We start from the raw sequence: 25694 nt of genomic DNA on the forward strand, positions 1-25694 counted from the left end.
CTTAGTCTTATTGTTTCTCCTCTGTATGTGACTTCTTGTTTTTCACGAGCTGCTCTCAGGATTCTTTGTTTGTCTTTGGTTTTGGCGAGTATGATTATGATATGCCTTGGTGATTTTCTTTTGGGGTCTATCCTATATGGGGTTCGTTGAGCTTCTTGGATGGCCAGATTTTCATCTTTAATGATATTGGGGAAGTTTTCTGTCAAAAGTTCTTCAATGATCCTCTCTGTGTTTTCTGTTTTCTCCCCCGGTTCTGGAACTCCAATTATTCACAAATTTTTGCTTTTGATTGTATCCCACATAACTCGCAGTGTCTCTTCATTTTTCTTTGTTCTTTTTTCTGAGTTTTCCTCAAACAGAGTTGTATCCAAGTGTTTGTCTTCAATTCCACTGATCCTGCTTCTCAGCCCTTCTATGACACCGTCCATTTCTGAAATCTTGTTGTTTATCTTTTGGATTTCTAATTGTTTTTTTTGTAGAATTTCTAGTTGTGAATTTATTTTGGCATTTTGTTCCTGCATTATTTTCCTGAATTCCAATTTTTTGTCTGTATTTTCCATGAATTTTTCTATTTTTTCCTCATTTTTGTCTGCTTTTTGCTTCAGCTCTTAGAGAATTCTGAGTATTAGAGATGTGAATTCCCTGTCATGTAGTTCTAGTGCCTTTTCTTCCACTGGAAAGCCATCTGGTGTTTTATTTTGGATGCCTACTGGAACCATCCTGTCCTGTTTTTGTAAATGTTTTGATATTGTCTGCTGTCTTCGGGGCATTCAATAGTTATTTTTCTCATTTATTGATTGTAGAATTGTTTGTTTCATCCGTTTTTGTTTTTTTTTTAAATTTGGTTATGTCTGAGCAGGCGGGCTGTGTGTTCTTTGTTGTTTGCTTGTCTGTGGGCACAATACTTTTCACCTCCTTCTCCAATTGGCAGGGTCAGTCACTCAGATATTGTATGGCAGGACAGGTCTAGCTGAAGAGGAGTTACCAGGATGGGTCGTTTGTGGCACTTACTACAGCCACCACGGTGGGACGGTAATCAGTGCAGGGCAGGTTCCAGTAGGCCATGCCTGTGCTGCTTGGTGGTGTGATGTTAAGCGCACAGTGCAGGTAGGCAGGATGTAGCGGGGACATTGTTATGTGTGGAGTTAAGATGGATATGGGAGAGAGGACAGAGGAACAGGAGCCAAAAACATACAAAGAAACAAAAAGGAATGCTAGGGGAGCTTGCCTTTGGAGTGGAGAGACGAGAGACTATGAAATGGAGAAAAACAAAAAGGGGAAGAGGAAGAAAAAAAAGAAAAGGGAAGAATGAATAAATAAAAATCAGAAAGGGAAAAGAACAGCAAAGTTTCCAGGGATTGCACCTGTGCAGTTATGAGGTCTGGGGAAGTTGTTCTCAGGTGTTGCAGTACAGCCTGGCTAGAAGGCATAGGGGTATACAACAGCAGGTATTCAGGGAACAGAAAGAGAAGGACGATATAGAGAGATGAGAAACTGAGTAATGAAGAAAGACAAAAAGGGAAAACCAGGGAAAAGAAAAGAAAACAAATTAAAAAAAAAAAAAAGAACAAGAAAAACCCCCAAAGGAACAGGAGAAAAAAAAAAAACAACCGAAAAAGAAATGCTCTCAGGGATCCCTCTGCATGTCCGTGCAAGCTGAGGGGGTAGGTTCCAAGCCACGCAGCACTGCCTGGCCATAACAGGCTCCCAACTCAAGAAAAGGAAAAGAAAACAAACAAACAATTCAAAACAAACGAACAAAAGCCCCGGGATCCCACCAGCGTGGCAGCCCAGACCGGGAAGCAGCTGCACACTCAAACGGAACTCCGAAGCACCTCAGGAAGAAGCAAATATGGTGCATGGAGCCAGGTATTTGAGAGAAAGGAGGGGGAGGTGGTGAGAGCTAAGGAAGAAATCAAAAGAAGCGGAAAAAAAGCAACACCAGCAGCCTACAAATGGCACTCAGAGAGCCGGCCCATTCGGATGGGTGGAATCCAAGCAGTCGGTGCTTCCCGGAGAAGAGATTGTGGCCGAGGGAAGCAGAGGAGGCCAAGTAGGGGTGAAGAAAGGTGGGGGGTGGGAAAGCATATATCGCAAATTACCGGTTGTTTGGTCTCCTGCTGGAAGCTCCATGAAGCTGCTTTCTTGTACCCCCTGTTTGCTGGTCTCCGATAGGAGTCCAAGATGGCGGATCTGCACTGCATTAGCTGATAGGGGACCTCTGCATGAATCTCTTCTTGCTCTCCATTCTCTGTTAGTTTTCTCACTCCATTTGGTGCTTGGCTGAGTTCTTTATCTCTTCATTTGATGTTTTAGGGTTTCAGGATTGTTGTTTTTTCTGTTCAACTTAGTTTTTTGGATCTTTGCTGTGGAGGGACGGCGTGGTGCTTCTGCCTAGAGCACCATTTTTCTGGAAGTCCTCCAGAATTGTTTTTGATGTTTACAATTCCACCAACAGAATCTTCAAGGTAATCTAAACTTTTACTATTAAGTACTGTAAAACTCTTCCAGCCTCTATCCATTCACAGTTTCAAAATGCTTCCACATTGTAGATATCTTTTAGATATCTACACCCCACTCTCTCAGTACCACAATCTGTCTTAGTTATCTAGTGATGCTCTAACAGAAATACCACAAGTGGATGGCTTTAACAAAGGAAATTTATTCCTTCATAGTCTAGGAGGCTAGAAGTTAGAATTCAGGTGCCAGCTCCAGAGGAAGGCTTTCTCTCTCTGTTGGCTCTGGGGGAAGGTTCTTGTCATCAGTCTTACCCTGGTCTAGCAGCTTCTCAGTGCAGGTACCTTGGGTCCAAATAATGGCATCCTAGTAGTAGAGTGATCAGATCTCCATTTTTACTCAGGCCATTTTCGCTTTCTGGATTTCCTGGCATTATGGATTTAATTGTCTCCTTAGGGAGCCCTGGTGGTGCAGTGGTTAAGTGTTTGGCTACTAACCTAAAGGTCAGTGGTTCAAACCCACCAGCTACTCCATGGGAGAAACATGTGGCAGCTGCTTCCTTAAAGATTGCAGTCTTGAAAACCCTATGGGACAGTTCTACTCTGTCCTATTGTGTTGCTATGAGTCGGAATTGACTCGAAGACAACAGGTTTGTTTTTAAGGAGCACTGGTGGCGCAGTAGTTAAAACAATTGACTGCTAGTCAAAAGGTTGGCAGTTCAAAACCACCAGCATCTCTGTAGGAGAAAGATGTGGAAGTCTGCTTTGGTAGAGATTTACAGCCTTGGAAACCCTATGGGGTGTCTGTGAGTCAAAATCAACTTGATGGCAGTGGGTTTTTCGGGTGGTGCAGTGGTTAAAGTGCTCTGCTGCTAATTGAAATGTCAGCAGTTCGAACCTACCATCTGCTCTGTGAGAGAAAGATCTGGCAATCTGCTTCCATAAAGATTACAGCCTGGGAAACCCTATGGTGGCAGTTCTAATCTGTCCTGTAGGGTTGCTATGAGTCAAATCAACTCAAAAGCAACAGATTAAAGATACATTAAGAAGCTATAGTGGTGCAGTTGTTAAGGGCTTGGCTGCAAAAAAAGGTTGGTGGTTTGAACACACCAGTTGCTCCGGGAGAAAAGACCTGGCAATGTGCTCCTGTAAAGATTACTAAATGTGCACACTAGCCTAAAAGCAAAGACAAGAAGGCAGGAAGAGACAGGAAAACTGGACAGATGAAAACAGGGAACCAGGGGTGGAGAAGGGGAGCATGTTGACATATCGTGAGGTTGGAAACAAATGTCACAAAACAATTTTTGTATTAATTATTTCATGAGAAACTAATTTAAAAAATTAAAAAAATAAATATAAACAATATTTTTAAAAAGAAATATTAAAAAATAAGAATAAGACAAAAGAAGATAACAGCCTAGGAAACTCTGTGGGGCATTTCTATTCTGTCCTATAAGGTCATTTGAATTGGAACTGACACAATGGCACACAAAAACAACAACAACAACAATGATACATTGAAGACTTAACCCCCACTACCTGTGAATATGGTCTTGTTTGGAAATATAGTCTTTGGGAGGAAAATTAAAAAAAAAAAAAAAATTAAACAGAACAGAGCATCCAAGAGCTATGAGACAATATAAAACAGCCTAACATAGGTGAAATAAGAGTTCCAGAGGGAAATGAGTGAGACATAAGGCAGAAAAAATATTTGAAGAGATAAAGGCCAAGAATGTTCCAAAGTAATGAAAATTGTAAACAAAAAATATGAAAGCATAGATTGAAGAAACTCGAACAAGCCAAAGCAAAATAAATTAAAAAGACAGAAACAAAACAATTGTGATGGTTAAGATTGTGTGTCAGCTTGGCTGGGCCAGATTCTCAGTGTTTCTATGTGATCACCCCCACGATGGGATCTCCTGTGAGAAGACAATCAGTCGAAAGGGTGTTTCCTTGGGTGTGTGGCCTGCATCTGAATATAAGTGGACGTTCTGGTTTTTGCCTGGTCTGGATTCTGCAGCTGCCTCCTGTTTGTCTGACCTCTGGTTCTTGGAACATGAGCTAGCAGCTTATCTGCTGATGTTGGGATTCATCAAACTTCACAGCCTGTGAACAAGAGCCCTGCTCTGTGACCTGCCAATCTTGGGTTCACCAGCCAATGAGGCTGTGTGAATTAGGAGAAGTCTCTATCCTGATCCACGGACTTGGAACGTTCCAAGCTGCTTCCTTGATATAAATCTCTATATATTCATAGGCTGTACTGGATTTGCTTCTGTAGAGAACCCAACCTAAGACAACAATCTAAACACATTCATATTATATTAAAGCTGCTAAAATCCAATGACTGATAATAGTAATAAGAATAAAATTTTGGGAAAAAAAAAGAGACACGTTACCTTCAGAGAAACAAATATAAGGATTACAACAGACCACTCTTAAGAAAAGATGCAATACAAGAGATAATGGGGTGATATTTTTAGATTTGAAAAAAAATAAAACATAGACAGCCAAGAATTCTAACCTGAGCAAAAATGTCTTTCAAAAAATAAATTTTAACTAGTTATATTTAATCAGAGAAACAAAAGTTGCGAGAAATCAGGGTCGGAGACTTGTGTTACTGGAAATGTTAAAGAGAGTTCTTCAGGGAGAAGGAGTACAGTAAGATAAAAAAGAAACTTAGATCTACTTGAATAAGAGATCTAAAAACAGCAAACTGCAAGGGAAATAGAAGGACGTTTTGTGTCTAATCACTATAAAATATAATAGATGGTCTGAAGCAAAAATATTAAAAATAATTAATTTAATATACATAAAATTAAAACTTTTGGCCATACAAACTCAGAGGATGACACTGAAGAATTGAAGTGTATATTGCTTTTTGGAAAGTGGTATAATAGTATTTGAAGCTAGACTGTGTAATGGTAATGGTCAGGGGTCAATCAGAAAAACTGAATGAGTACAATACATGCACACACACACATATATATGTAGATACACATATAGATAGATATACATATATATGGAGTTATTGCAAGGAATTGGTTTACACAATTATGGAGGCAGCTATGCATCTCCAATGTCTTTGTTGCAGGCTCTCAGGCAAGAGAGACCATGAACTTGCTGAACCCCATAGGTACAGAATCAAGGTGTTGTCCAAAGAGAGTCGAGAAGCAATGACCATGAGCCAACTGAAAACCATAGATAAGAGTTGAAATTGTTGTTCACAAGGTTGGATCCCTTGTGTCTCTGGGGAAAGCCTCAATCCTATCTTTAAGGCCATGCAACTGATTTACTCAGGGCCATTGAGGATAAAATACACATATTTGAAGTAATAATTGGCCATAATTTTTCCACGTTTGAAAAACAATTTCAAGCCACAAATTCAAGCTCAATGAAACTCACGTTAACACACACACTCACACTAAACCACACCTAGGTATGCTATGTTCAAATTGCTGAAAAAATAAGGCAGAGATGGTATGAGAATTGAATACTGCTAAGGCCCTTCTGGAGATCTGGGTGGCAAAGTGATTCAAGAGCTTAGTTGCTAATAAAAAGGTCAGCAGTTTGAATCCAGCAGGTGCTCCTTGGAAACCCTATGGGGCAGTTCTATTCTGTCCTACAGGGTTACTATGAGTCAGAATCGACTTGACAGCAATAAGTTTTTTTTTTTTTTTTTTTTTTTTTTTAAGGCCCTTCTAAGGAACCCTGGTGGTGCATTGGTTAAGCATTTAGCTGCCAATCAAAAGGTTGGTGGTTTGAACCCGCCAGTTGCTCTGAGGGAGAAATATGTGGCCATCTGCTTCCTTAAAGATTACAGCCTTGGAAACTGTATGGGACAGTTCTACTCCGTCCTATAGGGTCTCTATGAGTCGGAATTAACTCAACAACACACAACAACAACATGGACCTTCTGAATTTTACGGACAATATTTCCAAATCATTAGTCAGAGTTTAAGGCAAAACTATATGTACTAATTTTTTGGAAACACTACTACATATTTTTATCATCTTAATTTATTTTACATTTCTTCTTTCTTCTATGGTAAGTGCATAGTATGGTATATATGTACACACACACACATAAATATAAAGAGTGAGTAGCTATTAATTCATTATCAAGCACTAAGAGCCATTGAAACATAGTAGAATCATCCCAATTCTAAATGTTTGGTCCTCACAGTAGGATGGATTGCTTTTGTGTGGCCTTTCTCACCATGGTCTTGTAACTTCCACCAAAGTGTCTGGGAGGGACTGTACAAATAAGGTAATTGTGGCCCACCAAGGGGATTGGTCAGTTTTACAGTCCCGCTAGGCTTAAAAGAGAGCCACTATTTTAAGCAGAGGGAGGATCTCACCACTTCCAAGGAAGAAGAGCCAAGAGCGGAGCATGGGATCTGTGTACTGAGAAGCTTTTGGAACAAGGAGATCAAGAGAAAGAGCTGTAACACTGAAGACGGTGAGAAGGAGCTGCAGAAAAACGGCAGCAGGAGAGATCTGCAGGAGACGGCATGGTGGGCTTCCCAGTCCTCGGAGTGAGAAAGCAGAGTGCCTTCGGGCAGGAGGCTTGCTCCAGGAGAAGGGTGCCTCTGGGCACTTGGTGGAGCTAGGTTTGCCAGCCCATGGAGCTAGACCTGAGCACCTTTGGGCGGAGGCTTACTGGCAGAGTGGGGTGTCTCAGGGCACTTACTGGCAGAGCTAAAAAAAGCTTTGTAGCACTTGCCTGAGCAGGGCAGAGGCCAAGGGGCCAGAGAGAGGCATGCCTGAGGGCACAGCTGAGAAAAGGCTGTCCAGATGAAAGAACTGTATCCTGAGCATTCGTGAACCTGTACTGTAACCTGTTACTTTCCTAATAAACCCCATAACCATGAGTATGGTCTGTGAGTTCTGTGCGGTCACTGCAATGAATCACCAAACTCAACAGAGAAATAGAGAGTGCTGTGGGAAGAATGGTTGGTGTCAGAATTGGTAAAGATGGTGGAGATAAGAGGCATGTCTGACCTCCGCCTCATAGGAATCAGCCTTGGGAGGTTGATCTTGATTCTCCTATCCCTTGTGAAGTTAGGGAAGGTCAGAGAGCGCCCCCTTGCTGTTCTTACAGTCTTTTAATTTTAAAAGTGCCATAAGACTTACAGGAGAAAATAATAAAGATTTCCTTAGAAATTATTTATAGCATCACACTATAAATTGTATTTATAACATCTCACGGTTTTTACCACTATATTTCCTAGGAGTTTGCCTTTTTTTGATTTTCCACACACTAAGAGAATTATTTTGTATAATCCATTAACAGATTACATTTGGTTTTTCATTTAGCAGAAAGCAAAGACTAACAATAGGAAATGAAGTGGTAAGTTTTGTTTAGCAGATGTAAACAAAACATCATGAAAAATGTGTCAAAAACAAAATAAAACAAAACAAACAACAACAAAAATCTTTTGACTGGGAAGAGCAACTAATGCCAAAGCTTGTATTCATATCAATAAAGTATGGAGTGATCTTTCGTGAGTCATTCCCTTTTCTTGGCCTTCCTGTTTCTACTCATATAATATTAGCCTAGGAAGTATAAAGTCTTAGATTATAAAGAATTTATTTTGATCAACAACTAACAATATCAAGATTTTGGCAATGGTTCCTGAAGCTAGGAAAAGGTGGTAGTCTCAAAACCAGGAATGAGGAATCCCTATGGTAAGGAAATATAGAAGGAGTGAGAGGGTGTATACACAGGATAGGTAAATAACAAATCCTACCCAATGCAAACTGATCTAGTCGATGATTCCCATGAACTCATTTGTTGTCATAAAACCGAAAAACCAAACCCATTGCCGTTGAGTGGATTCCGACTCATAGCGACCATATAGGACAGAGTAGAACTGCCGCATAGAGTTTCCAAGGAGCGCCTGGTGGATTTGAACTGCCGACCTTTTGGTTAGCAGCTGTAGCACTTAACCACTACACCACCAGGGTTTCCCATTTGTTGTCATAGCTCCTCGAAATTACTGCAGGAATGTATTTTAAAATATCTGATACTAACAAGTGTCTACACGTTGAGTGGTTGAGGGAATTGGGTAAGTATAGGAGGTGGTGGAGCCCTGGTGGTGAAGTGCTTAAGTGCTGGGCTGTTAACCTAAAAGTCAGCTGGTTGAACCCACCATCTGCTCCTTGGAAGAAAGATGTGGCTGTCTGCTTCCATAAAGATTTACAGACTTAGAAACTCTATGGAGCAGTTCTACTCTGTCCTACAGGGTTGCTATGAGTCGAACTCAACTCAACAGCAATGGGTTTCTTTAGCATAGGAAGTAGCAAGCTGTTTTCTTTTTAAGCATTTTATAGTTCTTGATTTTTGAATCAAGTGAAAGTATAACCAATTACAATTATGAGTTTTTTTAAGCAGCTGACTCAGAGCCTTACCACTGCAAGTTTTTCTTCAGTAAAATATGCATTCCAATGTAAACACATAACCAACGTAAAAATGGAGCCCTGGTGGTGCAGTGGTTAAGAGTCTGGCTGCTAACCAAAAGGTCAGCAGTTTGAATCTACCACCTGCTCCTTGGAAACCCTATTGGGCAGTTCTACTCCAGTCAACGGCAACTTTTTTTTTTTTTTAACATAAAAATACTAAGGGGGAAAAAAAAAGCAAAGAATACGTGCTATTGAGGGCCATGGTAAAAGTTTCAACAGTTTTTATTACTGAAGAACAGAAAGGCTTCCTATTAGAGTGTAACAGTTTATAAAATTCTGTTGTAATGGGAAAATGCATGATGCTAATTGTAAAAAAAATCAGAGTCTATTTGATTGTGCGCCATTTGTAATGCCATTTTTATTGACATAGAAAGTGGAATCTCAACAAATGTTGATTTTCAATAAGATTTATAGTGGTGTACTTAACGTTTACAAAAAGTTAAAAAGCTTAATTTATTCAAAGAAATATTTTTAACCTGAGCATTATTTTTAAATGTACAAATAATTATTTCTATGATTTTTAATGCTTTTTACTAAATCATAATGAGAATAGCATTTGCTAGATTATCAATATTTGGTAGAATTTGTTTTGCTTTTTTAAATTCTTCAAATCAAGTATGTGTTTATAGAAAGGAATTAAACAGGCAAAATAGTTACGCCCATCCTTACTTTGATACTCTTCCAAGTTCATTTCAATAATCCTTATATTTTGTCACCATTTTGCAATTTATATGAGGTACAGGTCATAGCATGATTTTTGAAGAAAATCATATTTTATATCTCTACTAATAACACATCTTATAAAGGTCCTGATTAAACACATCATAATAGATTATATAATAGGTACATTTCATAATGTCATAAAGCTACGTGTTTAAAATTCTACATTGTATGCGGGAATTGGGGCTGTAAGGATATAAGAATATAAGGTAATATTCTTTTTACTATGTGGAAAGATATTAGTTTTACAGTGAAGAGATAGGCTAGTCTTTCACTTTATATTGTCACTTTACTTGCAAAAGAAAATACAGAATCGAGATCATGGTTGAATATTACAAGAGTCTTAATGTCATGTTACTGTTTATTTTCTCTTCAGGAACATTAGTCATCCAGGTGACAGCTAGGGATGCTGATGATCCTTCCACTGGCAATAATGCTCGTCTCCTATACAGCCTACTACAAGGACAGCCATATTTCTCCATTGAACCGACAACAGGTATTTCTGAATGAAGCAAACTGTAATTCAACATGATTCTAAAGTAGACAAATAACACAAAACTGGTAAAGAGTAGTCACTTACAAACATAAACTGTTGTTAGGAATTTCAATTGCAACTGAATCACTGTATTCTGTTACATAAGCAACAATGAATTTAATACTCATTTAAAATAAGTCTGAACCCAAATCACCATTGAAATATATTAATAAAATCATGATGTACAGTAGACCAGATGTTTCCATAAATGAATGGCTTCTTTTCTCCAGGGCAGTGTCTGGCATGTTGTAGTGGCCCAACATATGTCAAAAGACCGACTGTATGGTTGGATGCTTAAGAGATTAACTTAACCAGGAAGGTGCCATGGTAGGAGTGAAATAATAAGTGGCATTGTATTCCATTTTTAAAGGAGTCATAAGAATATTTTCTGAAATGGATAGAGAGCTTCAAGAGGAACACCGGCTAATTGTTCAAGCCAAGGACATGATTGGTCAACCTGGAGGACTTACTGGAACAACGAGTGTATTAGTTAGACTTTCTGATATTAATGATAATAAGCCTATATTTAAAACAAGTAAGTAGAAGACATCCCAAATTTATATCATAAAGTGTAAATTTAAGTGTATTGATTATGGGCGATTGTTAGAATTTTCAGTCTAATATCACTGCAACAATGTTAAAATTATATAAAATGAATTTGTTAAGAATTGCTCAAAGGTGTGATGAGCTTCATTAGTGTGAAAAGTCAAATACAAATGAAAGAGTGATGTGTTCAATAATTTCCTATCACTGCCATAACAAATTACCACAAATTTTGTAGCTTAAAACTGCATACATTCATTATCTTACAGAAGTCTAGCTTGAGTCTCACCCAGCTGAGATCAAGGAGTTAGCAGGGCTGGGGTCCTTTCTGTACGCTCTAAGGGAAAATCTATTTCCTTGCTCATTGCCATGTTAGCAGAACTCAGTTCCATGTCATTGTAGGACTGAGATCTTGCTTCATTGCTGACCATAGCTGGGGAACTGAGATCTTTCTCTGATTCCTACACATGGCCCTCACGTCTCAGAAGCAGCAAGGAGCATCAAATCCTTCTCATACTGCCATCTCTCCAAACCACACTTCCCCTCTTCTTCCACTTTTAAGGACTTATGTAATTAGACTGAGTCCGCTTGTTTAGAGAGCAGCCTCTTTACTCTTCCCACTGCTTTCCCTTAATGAAATCCCATTACCCTCCTTTCAATTTAATATTCAACTTATCCCCTTTAAAATATATTTGTTTAATAAATCTGGAAAATATCAGAGACTAATTGTTAGTGAAGGATATGGAAAATTCTATTTACTGCCAGAAGAACGAACAAATCTGTCTTGGAAAAAGTATAGCCAAAATGTCCGTTAGGAACAAGGATGGCGAGATTTCATCTTAGGTATTTTGGACATGTTATAAGGTGGGACCGGTCCCTGGAGAAGGACATCATGCTTGGTAAAGTAGAGGCTCAGCAAAAAAGAGGAAGACTGTCAATGAGATGGACTGACAAAGTGGCTACAACAATGGGCTCAAACAGAGCAATGATTGTGAGGATGGTGCAGGACCTGGCAACATTTAGTTCTGTTATACAGGGTCGGTATGAGTTAGAACCGACTCCACAGCATCTAATAACAACACAAGTGTTGATCTGAGGAAATGTTTTGGTTGCTTTTAACGATGAAGGGCCATAGTTTAATATAAACTTAATAACATGTAAGTCTAGAGTATCAGCTTTTAGTTTTATGGTAGTGTTACTGTTTTCTCAAGTTCAATTTGTGAGCAATTTTTAATTTGTGCAGTTAAATAAGAATTTCTTTTAATTTTCCCACAATGAAAAACTGCCACAAAGTTGAACTGTTTCTCCCATCTCTAAAAACAGTAAAAGATAAGCAACTTTTATATAACATTCTTCCCACCAAAAAATAAAATTAAAAAGGTAAAATCCTACAAGGCAATCTGTGAAGTGACTTACTATATGCTTCTAACAGAACCAAGAGTCCATTTAAAGAAAAAAAAGTTGATTATGTTTTCCTTTATTAAATTCTAAAAAGTTTCATTCTTGAGAATATAGGCATGTATGATTATTTCCTACTCTTTTAGCATAAATTATGATAATTTATTTGAGAAGAATGGAATAGTTCTTTATGAACCTTATGTAAGTTACTCTTAAGAAATCAAGAAAAAAAACCCACAGTTATTTGTATATGTGTCTATATATCTCAAATATAACTGTTATTATTTCTTGTGACCAAAACAATGGGGACATCTGTGATTCTAACATGGTTTCTCTACTTCATCCACTTACTCCTTTGGATTCAACTTTCTTTTCATTTCCATTATGATTTATCTGATCCAGTCTCATTACCTCAAAATCAAACTATTACGCTTAGAACTCATCTACTTGTTCTTAGTCTCCCCTACCTTTAATTCGTACTTACATTTGTGGGTAAATTTAGGCACTAGGGAAAGCTTGAGTGAAGTTGCAGAACTCTTTTAAGCAATGCTAATTTAGAAGGGTTAAAAGATAAAATAAAAAACAAAGCCATGAATATTGAGAAGGTATGATTATGAATAGAAATTTGGTAATTATACATACTCGTGATAGGACTTCATAAGATATAATTTGAGAGAATAATAAAGGCTCAGACAGGATATTAAGAAAATGTTCACATTTAACAAATAGAGAAAAAATAGACATTTAGAACAAATAATTGGAAAGGCTGGGGTTGGGTTTACCCACAGTTCATAAAGTGTGTTACGACTGGCAGTTTCTAAAGTTTATAATTGACACAAAATATCTTGAATTTCATTTTAAAAGCGTTCTACCGCCTGTCTGTCTCTGAATCTGCCCCCGTTGGGACTTCTATAGGAACAATCATGGCATACGATAATGACATAGGAGAGAATGCAGAAATGGAATACAGCGTAGAAGATATTTCACAAACATTTGACATCATCACTAACAATGAGACCCAAGAAGGAATAGTTATATTAAAAAAGGTAGATGTATTTAAATCATTTTCTTTACACAATAGTGCAAAATTAAATATGAAATGCACAAAATTATTTTGTACAGCCAGTCAGGCTTTTGCTTTATTAACTATGTGAAATGAGAAGCTGTGATTTATGACTTAGGAAGAAAAAGGAGTATAGAGACTAGAGAGCTAGATAGCTATCATAGAGTTTTTCTAATGATAATGTGGAACAGCTTATTTATAAATATTTTGAAATGAAAGACAGCATTTATGAGATGATCTTGAATACAATCCCATAAAATACTTATGCTTTGAGAAGTATAATTTTAATATTAAATGAAAAATATAGCTATTATTCCAAAACATTTTGTAATAGATGTAAACAACAAAATACAGTGATTTGTAATGAAATTGCTTTGTGGTAATATCAGAGGAATCCATGTTTTCAAAGAGTAAAACCTAACTGAAAAGCAACTGAGACTTAATTTAATAATTAACACTTTTTTTCCTCATAAGCAATGACTTGGGTTACTGAAGCCATGTCTTCTGTGTACATTGTATTTCTTTGTAGAAAGTGGATTTTGAGCACCAGAATCACTATGGCATTAAAGCAAAAGTTAAAAACTGCCATGTTGATGAACATCTCATGAAATATCATGCTGAAGCTTCCACCACTTTCATTAAGGTCCAGGTGGAAGATGATGACGAACCTCCCGTTTTCCTCCTCCCGTATTATGTATTTGAAATTTTTGAAGGAAACTCCTATGGATCCTTTGTAGGCATGGTGTCTGCCACAGATCCAGATCATAGGGACTCTCCCATCAGGTATGTCTGGAACGTCAGCTAACTAGCTCTGCATTAAACCATGAGTAAAAGTAGGTTGTCACAAAAATAAAATTCCATGAAAATTTAAGCAAGGATATTTATCTATATCTATATTACTCTACACATATTGCTGTCCATTCAGAGCCCTAAAGGTAACACAAAAAGAAATATCAAAAGAAGAAGAGTGCATCTGGCACCCAAATTATCCAATCAAATGTACTGAGACTCCTTGAGGAAATGGTTGATTCTAGAGCTCTTTGAGGGAAAATGTGAAATGAGCCTGGAACATCTGATGGTTCCAGAAAGTAAGGAAGTATTCAAAAAGGAATTGAGAGTATGTTGAAAGGGCCCAGGAACTGCAATGGAATAACTTCCAATGTCCAAAACTGGAGCTATTTCAGTAACATATATATGTATATATATATATATCAAACGATAGTTTTGGATTGTAACACATAGAAAAAATACCCATGAGTTGATTCTGGTATAGATAAATAAAACGGACAAATCTTCTTACAGATAAGTTATGATTAATAAATGTAGAAGAATGAAGGGAATTAAAAAAAAAATCATTTGAACACCAAAGTGGCAGTTATTATGGGCCTGGTCTATGGATGGGTACTAAAATTAGTTGGCACATGTTTGAGGAAAAAACAGATATTTACAGAATTTCAAAGTATCACCCCCCTGAGATCTTTATGACTTACAGTAAAGAAAATAGTAACTTTACAGTGGAGAAAACTGGCAGACACTGCCATAATCAAATAACCAAGGTCAACATCACCGATGATAAGATCGATCAATATCATGTATCTCGTGATATTACCCTGCGAAAGGCACATCACTTCTGTGGTATTCTAATCATTTGAAAACATCAGATAAATTCAAACTCAGGGACATTCTCCAAAACAACTGAACAATACTCAACAAAAGTGTCAAGGTCATGAAAGACCAGGAGATTGAGAAACCGTGGAAAAGACTACGGAGACATGAAATCTAGATGTAATGTGAGATCCTATCTCGGATATTAGAAAATAAAAATGACTTTAGTAGAAAAACAGGTGAAATCCCAATAAAATCTGTAGTTATGTCAATTAATTTCTTATTTGATACAATAATAATGCTATAGTTTTATATAATTGTTAACCTTTGGGAAAGTTGGGTGAAAGACATATGAGAATTGGTGAGCATAATCTGTTGCTGTTGAGTTGTTTCCGACTCATAGCGATTCTATAGGGCAGGATGAAACTACCCCACAGGGTTTCTAAGGAGAGGCTGGTGGGTTCAAACTGCTGACCTTTTGGTGAGCATCAGGTGGTATAAAAGCCAATAAAATGACCAGAATTGGTGGCCCTAGAAGGGGCCAAGGAAAGCGACACATATTACACATCAGTACTACAGTCATATTAAGCTGTCTAGCTTATCCACTCTTCCAAGGTGCCTACATGTTTTTTTTCATTTGGGCCTAAACCTAATTATTGTGGCATCCATTGTTCTTAATTTTTACTAAAAACTATGACTTTCTGTCAAACTCTTGATTGGTTTTATTTGGAATGATGTGTTTATAGAAACAGAATATTACAGAAAATGTTTAGTATAAAATATTAACTGATATACTACCATTTCATTTGGTCAACAAATCTTATAAGTAGGAAATGCGACCACTTGTGGATATTTAAGTAATTTGCTAGTAAATGTTTAAAAATGAGTAGAGTTAAACCAAAGTCTTCTAAAGCTGAATTCTCTGTGATTTCTATTTTAATTCTCTCCTGAACACTAGGCTATAAATTACTGTGATATTTTTAGAAACCTGTCAATTGAAGATTAAAATATTCTCATCTTTTGCCACATAATTATGGTAAACCTCATTCATGTCTCGTCAAAGTCTTTCAGGAATATACATGCAATGAGAAGCCATCACTGAACTCAAGTTATTACTCTTCTGTAATTTTTATTATTAATCATTTGCAAGCAGATGAGACATGATGAGAACTTCAAAGGCTTCTTTCATTTTGTAGAATTTGAGATCATTTTCAGGCTTTTGTATGAGGGAATTTGTAACTTGGCTTCTTTTCATGCATGATCTAACAGGACTTTCAATCTACTATCCTTTACTTTTGGGATAAGGAGAATGACAGATAATGCCCCCTCATTTGGCTGGTGGAGAGGTAGAGGGGGAACACTTTTATATACCTTTATATTTTTTAACATCTTCCTCATTTACTATACAAAGAAGATTTACTATTTTTTTTTAATTAAATACTGTCAGATGGTTCCTTTTAAACATATCAGGAATATGTTTACATATCAGGAATCAAATAATTGTGACATGTACAGATTTATCTAGAAACTATGTGGTAAAGGAAAGAGACTAGTAACAGCTAGGCTGAGGATATGTTTTACTTTGCTTTGAATAAAATAAAAAAGCAAAGACTCAAAAGCACTACTTTTTATCCCTACTTGTTTGAACTTACCTTCATTTTGCAAATGGCACTTTGTGGTTTCTTTTTAACTAACACACTCCTCTATTAAAATTCTCTCTTAGCAATGAGAGTGAGTGACATATGTTTAGATTTAGCATACATCAATTTAAATCTGGAGTCTTTTCAGTGTTGTTTTTTTTTTAATCCCAGCTGAGTTGAATATGAAATGTACGAATGTACCTTTTTGAAAACTTTTCAGCATTACATTAGGTGTGCAGAGCATGCATTTAATATTCTGTCCTCTTATCTAAAAAGAGCTACGTGTATCAGTGTTACAGAGAAAATAATAATATTAAGAAATGTTTTCCTTTTGGTATAGGTATTCTATTACCAGAAGCAAAATGTTCAGTATTGATGACAATGGTACAATCACTACAACTCACCCTCTTGACCGGGAGATTAGCGCTTGGTACAACCTAAGTATTACAGCCACAGAAAAATGTAAGTACTCCTATATAGCAACTACACATTGGTTCACAATATTTTGTAAACCATTAAATTATTTCTAAGAGGAGAGGAAAAAATTAGCTTAAAATGTTGTTGGAATTAGAATTGAATGATATATATATAATTTCATTCACGTTATTTTATTTCAAATGATTGCTGTCTGATCACTCATATCTCAGCTTATTTATATGCTTACTCACTAAATACTTTTAAGAATGTTTTCCTTATTATAAAAATAAATCATTTTTAATGCAAAAAAAACTAGAAAAATACAAGGAATAAAACAAAAGTCACCTAAAATTCTAAAACCCATTTATTATATAGTAATATGCCCTCAGGGGCCCTGGTGGCAAAGTGGTTAAGGGCTTGGCTGCTAACCAAAAGGTTGGTGGTTCAAACCCACCAACCGCTGTGTGGAAGAAAGATGTGGATCTGTTTCTGTAAAGCTGGGAAGCCCTATGGGGCAGTTCTACTCTGTCCTATAGGGTCGCTATGAGTTGGAATCAACTCGAAGACAACAGATTTGGTTAATAGGCTGTCAAATCGTTTTCATGGTTATATATTCACATCTATTTATATAAATGAAATCTACATTTTCAATTTTTTTAACTGAGCAACATTTCACATATATTCTCCATGGATCCTTTTTAAATGGTATGTTTAACGAAAAAAGAAAGACTTGTGTTCTTTCCAAAAACATGTTCACACTGAAAAGACAGTTATGAATGGAAAGAAGGTATAATATTGATTTCAGAGGAAATGTTCTCTTAGAGTAAAATTTTTAATTTACAGAAGTACATAATTAATATTATACATTATTTTACTACTTTGCAAATAGTAGTAAAACTGAGTGAGAATTAAATTTAATATAATTTAAAATGGACGGGAATGTCCCATTTAACCATAATCAGGTAAGATTGACTTTACAAGTTCACAAAAAGATTAGTCCACAATTCGAACACAGAATATGAGTGACTTATTCTAGTTCTATGCTAAAATGTTAGAGATATTCTTGCACATCAGTTACAAGGTAAAGCTTACCCCATGCTAGCAGTTGAAAACATAAGCATTTAGCATTAATGACGTTTCAATGAAATTATTATGGGAAAGAATACAAAGGATTCAAACAACAAATATTCAATGGGTGGCTCCATCACAATATCAAGGAATATATTTTCAAATTTAAATTATAGTTTCAGCTGTACTGATAATCAGATTGTCAATAATCAGTAGTAATCAGTTTTCTGAGAGACAGGTAGAGGTTTCCCTTTTTAGGATGTAAAAATAGATAAAATCATCCAGATTTACCACTTGGATATTGTCTTGAAAGTTATCATTTAGTTCAATTATTCAGTCATTCATATTAATTCAAGGTAGAATACAAAAAAAGTATCAAAATTATTCCCATTATTTAGCCAGTGGATTTAATAAAGTACAGTTAAGAATTAGTTTTGTGACTATGAAATATTCTAGAATGCATCCTTTCATAGAAGTGATTTTGAATATGTTTCCTTTTTTTAAGCAAAACATATATATTTATCTTATTCCTCACTTTGTTGGACAGGTGACAGGTGATATGGTGAGTGGAAAGCACCTCTCACGTATTTTGACACCGAACAGCTTTATGGAAACACTGCAGGATGGCTTTGGTCTGGGTTTTGAATTTTCTCTTTAACTAAACAATAAAGGGCAGGGTAGCAAATGTTACAATAGAATAAATACCTGCTGCAACAGAAGAAATGCCAAGGCTTTTGGTGTCAAAAAAATACAAAGGTTTTTATTCTAAAAGCAAGAAGCTTTTATTCATTGGGTATTTCCGAGAACAAATTGTTTATAATGTCATTCTTTACAAATCTATTGAGAAAAAGAATTTACATCAGTTCAAGGGAACACTGCACATCTTTGAAAAACATATTTCTCTATGAAACAGCTTTCAGGTATAATTTGATCCTCTTTTAAAAAATTTATATGAATTAATTCTCCACTTTAGTCTTATTTTATGTATTTTTATATATAAGGAGACGGATTTTTTTGTAAGAATGTATCAATTACCTTCATTAAATTAGGTGTATTTCAATGTGAATTACTAGAAAGCAGAACCTTTAAAACTTACTATGTGTATTACTTGACACAAAACATTCAAATCTTTTATGAATAGAAAGAAAAAATTAATGAATTATTTACATGAAGAATTTCAAAATTATTTAATTATATGCTATCCCATCTGTTAGATGATTAATTCTTATCAGACCTATGCCATTCACATTTCTATAAGGGAAAAATCTCAGGACATACTTTTTAAAAAAAAAAAAAACCACGAATGCAAATTGTACATTACAATTAAAATTGTATAAATTAAAACAAAAACTATAATAAAAATATGGGAGCAACAAAGACAGTTGCTGTCCATAAAAAATGGTCCATCAATATATGTATGTATATTTACAAGGAGCCCTGGTGGTGCAAAGGTTAAGCACTTGGCTGCTAACTGAAATGTTGGTGGTTCGAACTGACCCAGCATCTCTTTGGGAGAAAGAAAGACCTGGTGATCTGCTCCTGTGAAGATTACAGCCTAGAAAACTCTATGGGGAGTTCTACGCTGTCACACTGGGTTGCTATGAGTAGGAATTGACTTGATGGCACACAACAACATGTACATTTACATATATATCGTAAAAATTATATGATCTAATAAATATTTTAATTATGCCAATTTATATTATATTCAAAGGTGACATTCAATATATTTAATAATCAGCAAAGCATAACACTAGTAATCAGGCTGGACTTCACTCTTAAGCTGTACCATGCTCACCAGGTGATCAACAGCCTTCACCGTATTAAGGAAGACACGGCTTCAAACTTTCACTATATATTATTCAGTCAATATAACTTTATAAATTCTCAGTTTAAAGAATTCTTAGTCTGTAGGCTTCCACTAAAGGCCATACTAAAAAACCAAACTCATTGCTGACGAGTCGATTCTGACTCACAGAGACCCTATGCTGTTGTTGTTAAGTGCCATCAGGTCGATTCCAACTCATAGCGACCCTGTGCACCACAGAAGGAAACACTGCCTGGTCCTGCGCCATGCTCACAATCGTTGTTTTGCTTGAGCCCATTGTTGCAGCCACTGTGTCAATCCATCTTCCTGAGGTTCTTCCTCTTTTTCGCTGACCCTGTACTTGACCAAGCGTGATGTCCTTCTCCAGGGACTGATCCTTCCTAACAATATGCCCAAAGTATGTAAGACATAGTCTCGCCGTTCCTGCTTCTAAAGAGCATTCTTGTTGTACTTCTTCCAAGACAGATTTGTTCGCTCTTATGGCAGTCCATGGTATATTCAATACTCTTCACCAACACCACAGTTCAAAGGCATCCATTCTTCAGTCTTCCTTAGTCATTATTCAGCTTTTGCATGCATATGATGAGATTAAAAATACCATGGCTCGGGTCAGACATGCCTTAGTCTTCAAGGTGACATCTTTGCTCTTCAACACTTTAAAGAGGTCTTTTGTAGCAGATTTGCCCAATGCAATGCAACTTTTGATTTCCTGACTGCTGCTTCCATAGACACTGATTGTGGATCCAAGTAAAATTAAGTCCTAGACAACTTTAATCTTTTCTCCATTTATTGTGATGTTGTTTATTGGCCCAGTTGTGAGGATTTTTTTTCTTTATGTTAAGGTGTAATCCATACTGAAGGCTGTGGCCTTTGATCTTCACCAGCAAGTGCTTCAAGTCCTCTTCACTTTCAGCAAGCCACGTTGTGTCATCTGCATATTGCAGGTTGTTAATGGGTCCTCCTCCAATCCTGATGTCCCTTTCTTCCTCATACAGTCCAGCTTCTCGGATTATTTGCTCAGCATACTGATTGAATAGGTATAGTGAAAGGATACAACCTTTCCTGACTTTAAACCATGCAGTATCCCCTTGTTCTGTCTGAACAACTGCCTCTGGATCTGTGTACAGGTTCCTCATGAGCACAATTAAGTGTTCTGGAATTCCCATTCTTCGCAATATTGCCCATGATTTGTTAGGATCCACACAATCGAATGCCTTTGATAGTCAATAAAACACAGGTAAACATCTTTCTGGTATTCTCTGCTTTCAGCCAGGATCCATCTGACATCCACAATGATATCCCTGGTTCCAATGTCCTCTTCTGAATCTGGCCTGAATTTGTGGCAGTTTCCTTTCAAAATACTGCTGCAGGCACTCTTGAATGATCTTCAGCAAAATTTTACATGCATGTGATATTAATGATATTGTTCAATAATTTCCACATTTGGTTGGATCACCTTTCTTGGGAATAGGTATAAATATGGGTCTCTTCCAGTCAATTGGCCAGGTAGCTGTCTTCTAAATTTCTTGGCATAGATGAGTGATCACTTCCAGTGCTGCATCCTTTTGTTGAAACATCTCAAGTGGTATTCCGTCAATTCCTGGAGCCTTGTCGCCAGTGCCTTAAGTGTAGCTTGTACTTCTTCCTTCAGTACCATCAGTTCCTGATCATATGCTACCTCTTGAAATGGTTGAACTTTGACCAATTCTTTTTGGTATAATGACTCTGTGTATTCCTTCCATCTTCTTTTGATGTTTCCTGCGTCGTTTAATATTTTCCCCATAGAATCCTTCACTATTGCAACTCGAGGCTTGAATTTTTTCTTCAGCTCTTTCAGCTTGAGGAATGCCGATCATGTTCTTCCCTTTTGGTTTTCTATCTCCAGCTCTTTGCATATGTCATTATAATACTTTACTTTTTCTTGAGCCACCCTTTGAAATCTTCAGTTCAGTTCTTTTACTTTATCATTTCTTCCTTGTACTTTAGCTACTCGACATTAAAGAGCAAGTTTCAGAGGCTCTCCATTTTGGTATTTTCTTTCCATCGTGTCTTTTTAATGACGTCTTGCTTTCTTCATGTATGATGTCCTTGATATCATTCCACAACTCGTCTGGTCTTCTGTCATTAGTGTTCAACGTGTCAAGTCTTTTCTTGAGATGGTCTCTAAATTCAGGTGGGATATACTCAAGGTTGTACTTTGGCTCTCATGGACTTGTTCTAATTTTCTTCAGTTTCAACTTGAACTTGCACATGAGCAATTGACAGTCTGTCCCGCAGTCAGTCCCTGGCCTTGTTCTGACTGATGATATTGAGCTTTTTCACTGTCTCTTTCCACAGATCTGGTCGATTTGATTAGTGTGCATTCCATCCGGTGAGGTCCATGTGTATAGTCATTTACGTTGGTGAAAAAAGGTATTTTCAATGAAGAAGTCATTGGTCTTGCAAAATTCTATCATGCGATCTCTGGCATCATTTCTATCACCAAAGCCATATTTTCCAACTATTGATCCTTTTTCATTTCCAACTTTCAAATTCCAATCACCAGTAATTATCAGTGCATCCTGATTGCATGTTCGATCAATTTCAGACTGAAGAAGTTGGTAAATATCTTCAATTTCTTCATCTTTGGCGTTAGTGATTGGTGGACAAATTTGAATAATAGTCGTATTAACTGGTCTTCCTTGTAGGTGTATGGATATTAATCCTGTCACTGACAGTGTTGTACTTCAGGATAGATCCTGAAATGTTCTTTTTGACGATGAATGCAACACCATTCCTCTTCAAGTTGTACCTGGCATAGTACACCGTATGGTTGTCTGATTCAAAATGGCCAATACTAGTCCATTTCAGCTCACTAATGCCTAGCATATCCATGTTTATGCATTCCTTTTCATTTTTGACGATTTCCAACTTTTCCTAGATTCATACTTCGTACATTCCACATTCCAATTATTAATGGATGTTTGCAGCTGTTTCTTCTCATGTTGAGTCGTGCCACATCAGCAAATGAAGGTCCCAAAAGCTTGACTCCACCCACGCCATTAAGGTCAACTCTACTTTGAGGAGGCAGCTCTTCCCCGTTGTCTTTTGAGTGCCTTCCAACCTGAGGGACTCATCTTCTGGTACTATATCAGACAATGTTCTGCCGCTATTCATAAGGTTTTCACTGGCTAATTCTTTTCAGAAGTAGACTGCTGGGTCCTTCTTCCTAGTCTGTCTTAGTCTGGAAGCTCAGCTGAAACCTGTCTGCCATGGGTGACCCTGCTGTATCTGAGTACCGGTGGCATAGCTTCTAGCATCACAGCAACACACAAGCCCCCACAGTACAGCAAACTGACAGACACATGGAGAAGTGACCCTATAAATATTACAAGTAGTATGTTTTGGAGAAAACAAACAACCTACAACAGCAATGACAACATTAGTGGATATCGTTTGGGATTTACCAGGAATAAAATCCTAGCTCTGTTACTTCTTAATTGTATTTTCAGATATTCATTTATAAAATATCTATTTTCTGAGATGGTTGTAATGGTGAGTTTTGAAACATTACATTTTATTAAATAGCATACTTACATTGACTATTCTGTATGTGTGTGTGTGTATATATACACATATTCAGATTTTTTAAATTTATACATATACATATATTTGAAGGAGTATAATTAAGAAGAAAATCTACTCCCAACAGAAAACCTCTCCACAAATACAGAAGAGGAAGAAAATAGTATTATTGAATAAGCATTAAAGGAGAATGTGATGTATCACAGGCAATCTGCTAAGGAGGTTACAAAGACAGAAAGAAACTTGACCCTTTATATAAATTAGTGGATAGAACCTACTACATTTATGTTATGCGGGTAGAACTGCTAATTTTCTGGTATCTCTGTAGGGTTGCTATGAGTCGGAATTGACTCGACGGGTGACTGGTTTTGATTTTAGGGCCTAAGGTAGATTTGCAATTTGGGTCCTGGGCAAACTGAGACTATGCTAATTTCCTTCCAGGAAACTGGGAGATAAGGGAGGTTGAAAGCAGTGGCTGCCAGGTCCTTGAGTTAACACCTTATCCTTTTCAAAGAGACAGAGAAAGAATTTACAACCGGGAGAATCAAAACCTGTTATTGTCCAGTTGTATTTATCCTCACAATCTATCTTTCTAGCTATCAAACTATAGATCTATCAATCTATCATCTCTTTCTCTCTCTATCCATCCATCTAGCTGATACTTTGTTAAAAGTTGGCATATTTTAGTATTTTTAAAGCTCATAATGAAAATGTGAGGTAAACATTACTTCACAGAAGGTATAGCTGAAGCTTTCACAATTTAAATAATGTGCTCATTCTTTAAATGATGAAACCAGGGAGCAATTATCAAAAAAACAAACCAACACCAAGCCCATTGCCGTCAAGTTGATTCCGAGTCATAGTGAGTGACCCCATAAGACAGAGTAGAACTGCCTGATAGAGTTTCCAAGGAGCACCTGGTGGATGCAAACTATCAACCTTTTGGTTAGCAGCAGCCGTAGCTCTTCACCACTAAACCACTATGCCACCAGCATTTCCAACTGTGGTTAGATGCCACAAAGTAGGTGGCAATGCCTTAACCATATGTGTGTTGGAAGGCCCAAGGGCCTCTTCCATCCTTGTCAAGGGGAGTACTAATCTTCTCTCTTTTTCATTACAGTTATGTCTAATTCCAAAGCTTATTGTCCTAATTGAGAATATGAAAAATGGTACTTGCTTTCACTTAGTCTTTCCTAAATTAGATATTTGCACCCTAACCAAGGTTTAATTTTTTCCATTTTTAAACTGCCCCATGGAGTTTCCAAGGAGTGGCTGGTGGATTCCAACTGCTGACCTTTGGGTTAGCTGCCAAGCTCCTAACCACTTTGCCAACATGGCTTCTCTCCTAAAAAACAATAATGCTTAATAACAAAGTTATTTCAGTTAATGACCTAACTATAGGGTCTAAACCATGTCACATTGTATGACTTCCTCCAGGCCAAACAATCAGCAAGTACATTAGCTAAATCCCCCTTTGATGCTTACTATGACTCATCTCAGTTGTTGTATTTTCAATCTGAAGCTGTTGCTTCATCCACATTCAGGAATCAGTAAAAGCATATTACATTGATTTGACAGGAGTTCAAGAAATGATTAAAATTTCAAAGAACATGGGCCTGTCTTACTAAAAAGATTTTTTTTTGGAATCAGTTTGCTCTGGAAACAGTAAAATTGGAAGTATTTATATTGAGGTTGGGACACAGTGGTTAAGCATTTGACTGCTAACCAAAAGGTCAGCAGTTTGAATCCAACAGCAGCTCCTTGGAAACCCTATGGGGCAGTTCTGCTCTGTCCTATAGGGTTGCTATGAGTTGGAATCGACTCAATGGCAATGGGTATGGTTGGTTTTTGATACATTGCAGTTATCATTCTATAAATATGAAGATAGAAAAATAAAATATAGACAATACAAAAACAAACAAATCAAAGATAACTTGAGAACATTTCACTTCTCTTGAGAAAAAAGAAGGAAATAAGCCATCAACACAAAGTTGGGAGAAAAAAAGAATAAAACAAGATTTAATAAGAACATACCGTTTTATGTACGGTATTTAGAAAATGAGATTAGACCAAAGTTTAAATTCATCATATGAAGCAAAAAGTATCAAATTATTTAACATATTTTTAAATTTAAAAAAATATTATGCATTATAGAAAATTATATTTAAACAACCATCTTATAAACACAAGAAGATAAAAGATACAGTCAGAAAAAAACTTAAATCTATGCAAAAGACAAACTATATAAACTGATTATATTTATTTGACATATAACATAATACTTAAGAGTTAAGAAACAGGTGATTAGAAATATTATCAAGTACAGGAATTAAGCAATTTATGCTGATCAGCCTCTGGTGCTATACAATCAGTTTTCTCAGAATAAAAAAAAAAT

At 36.7% G+C, this 25694-nt stretch overlaps 1 protein-coding gene and 1 non-coding gene across 2 annotated transcripts in view; one reads left to right on the plus strand and one right to left on the minus strand.

The window, feature by feature from the left end:
- The window catches only part of CDH19 (cadherin 19), a 76642-nt gene that overhangs the window by 7411 nt on the left and 43537 nt on the right, over positions 1-25694 (plus strand). Inside the window, exons 3-7 of the mRNA XM_004389454.3 lie at positions 10015-10134; positions 10544-10708; positions 12979-13160; positions 13707-13960; positions 16763-16884. Of these exons, the coding sequence (XP_004389511.1) occupies positions 10015-10134; positions 10544-10708; positions 12979-13160; positions 13707-13960; positions 16763-16884 (843 nt within the window). The remainder of the gene's footprint in view (positions 1-10014; positions 10135-10543; positions 10709-12978; positions 13161-13706; positions 13961-16762; positions 16885-25694) is intronic.
- LOC111819019 (U6atac minor spliceosomal RNA) lies at positions 24295-24419 on the minus strand. The gene has a single exon (XR_002822825.1). It is a non-coding gene; the product is annotated as a U6atac minor spliceosomal RNA (small nuclear RNA).

Source organism: Trichechus manatus, unplaced genomic scaffold, assembly GCF_000243295.1.
Source record: "Trichechus manatus latirostris isolate Lorelei unplaced genomic scaffold, TriManLat1.0 scaffold00246, whole genome shotgun sequence".
Lineage (NCBI taxonomy): Eukaryota > Metazoa > Chordata > Mammalia > Sirenia > Trichechidae > Trichechus > Trichechus manatus.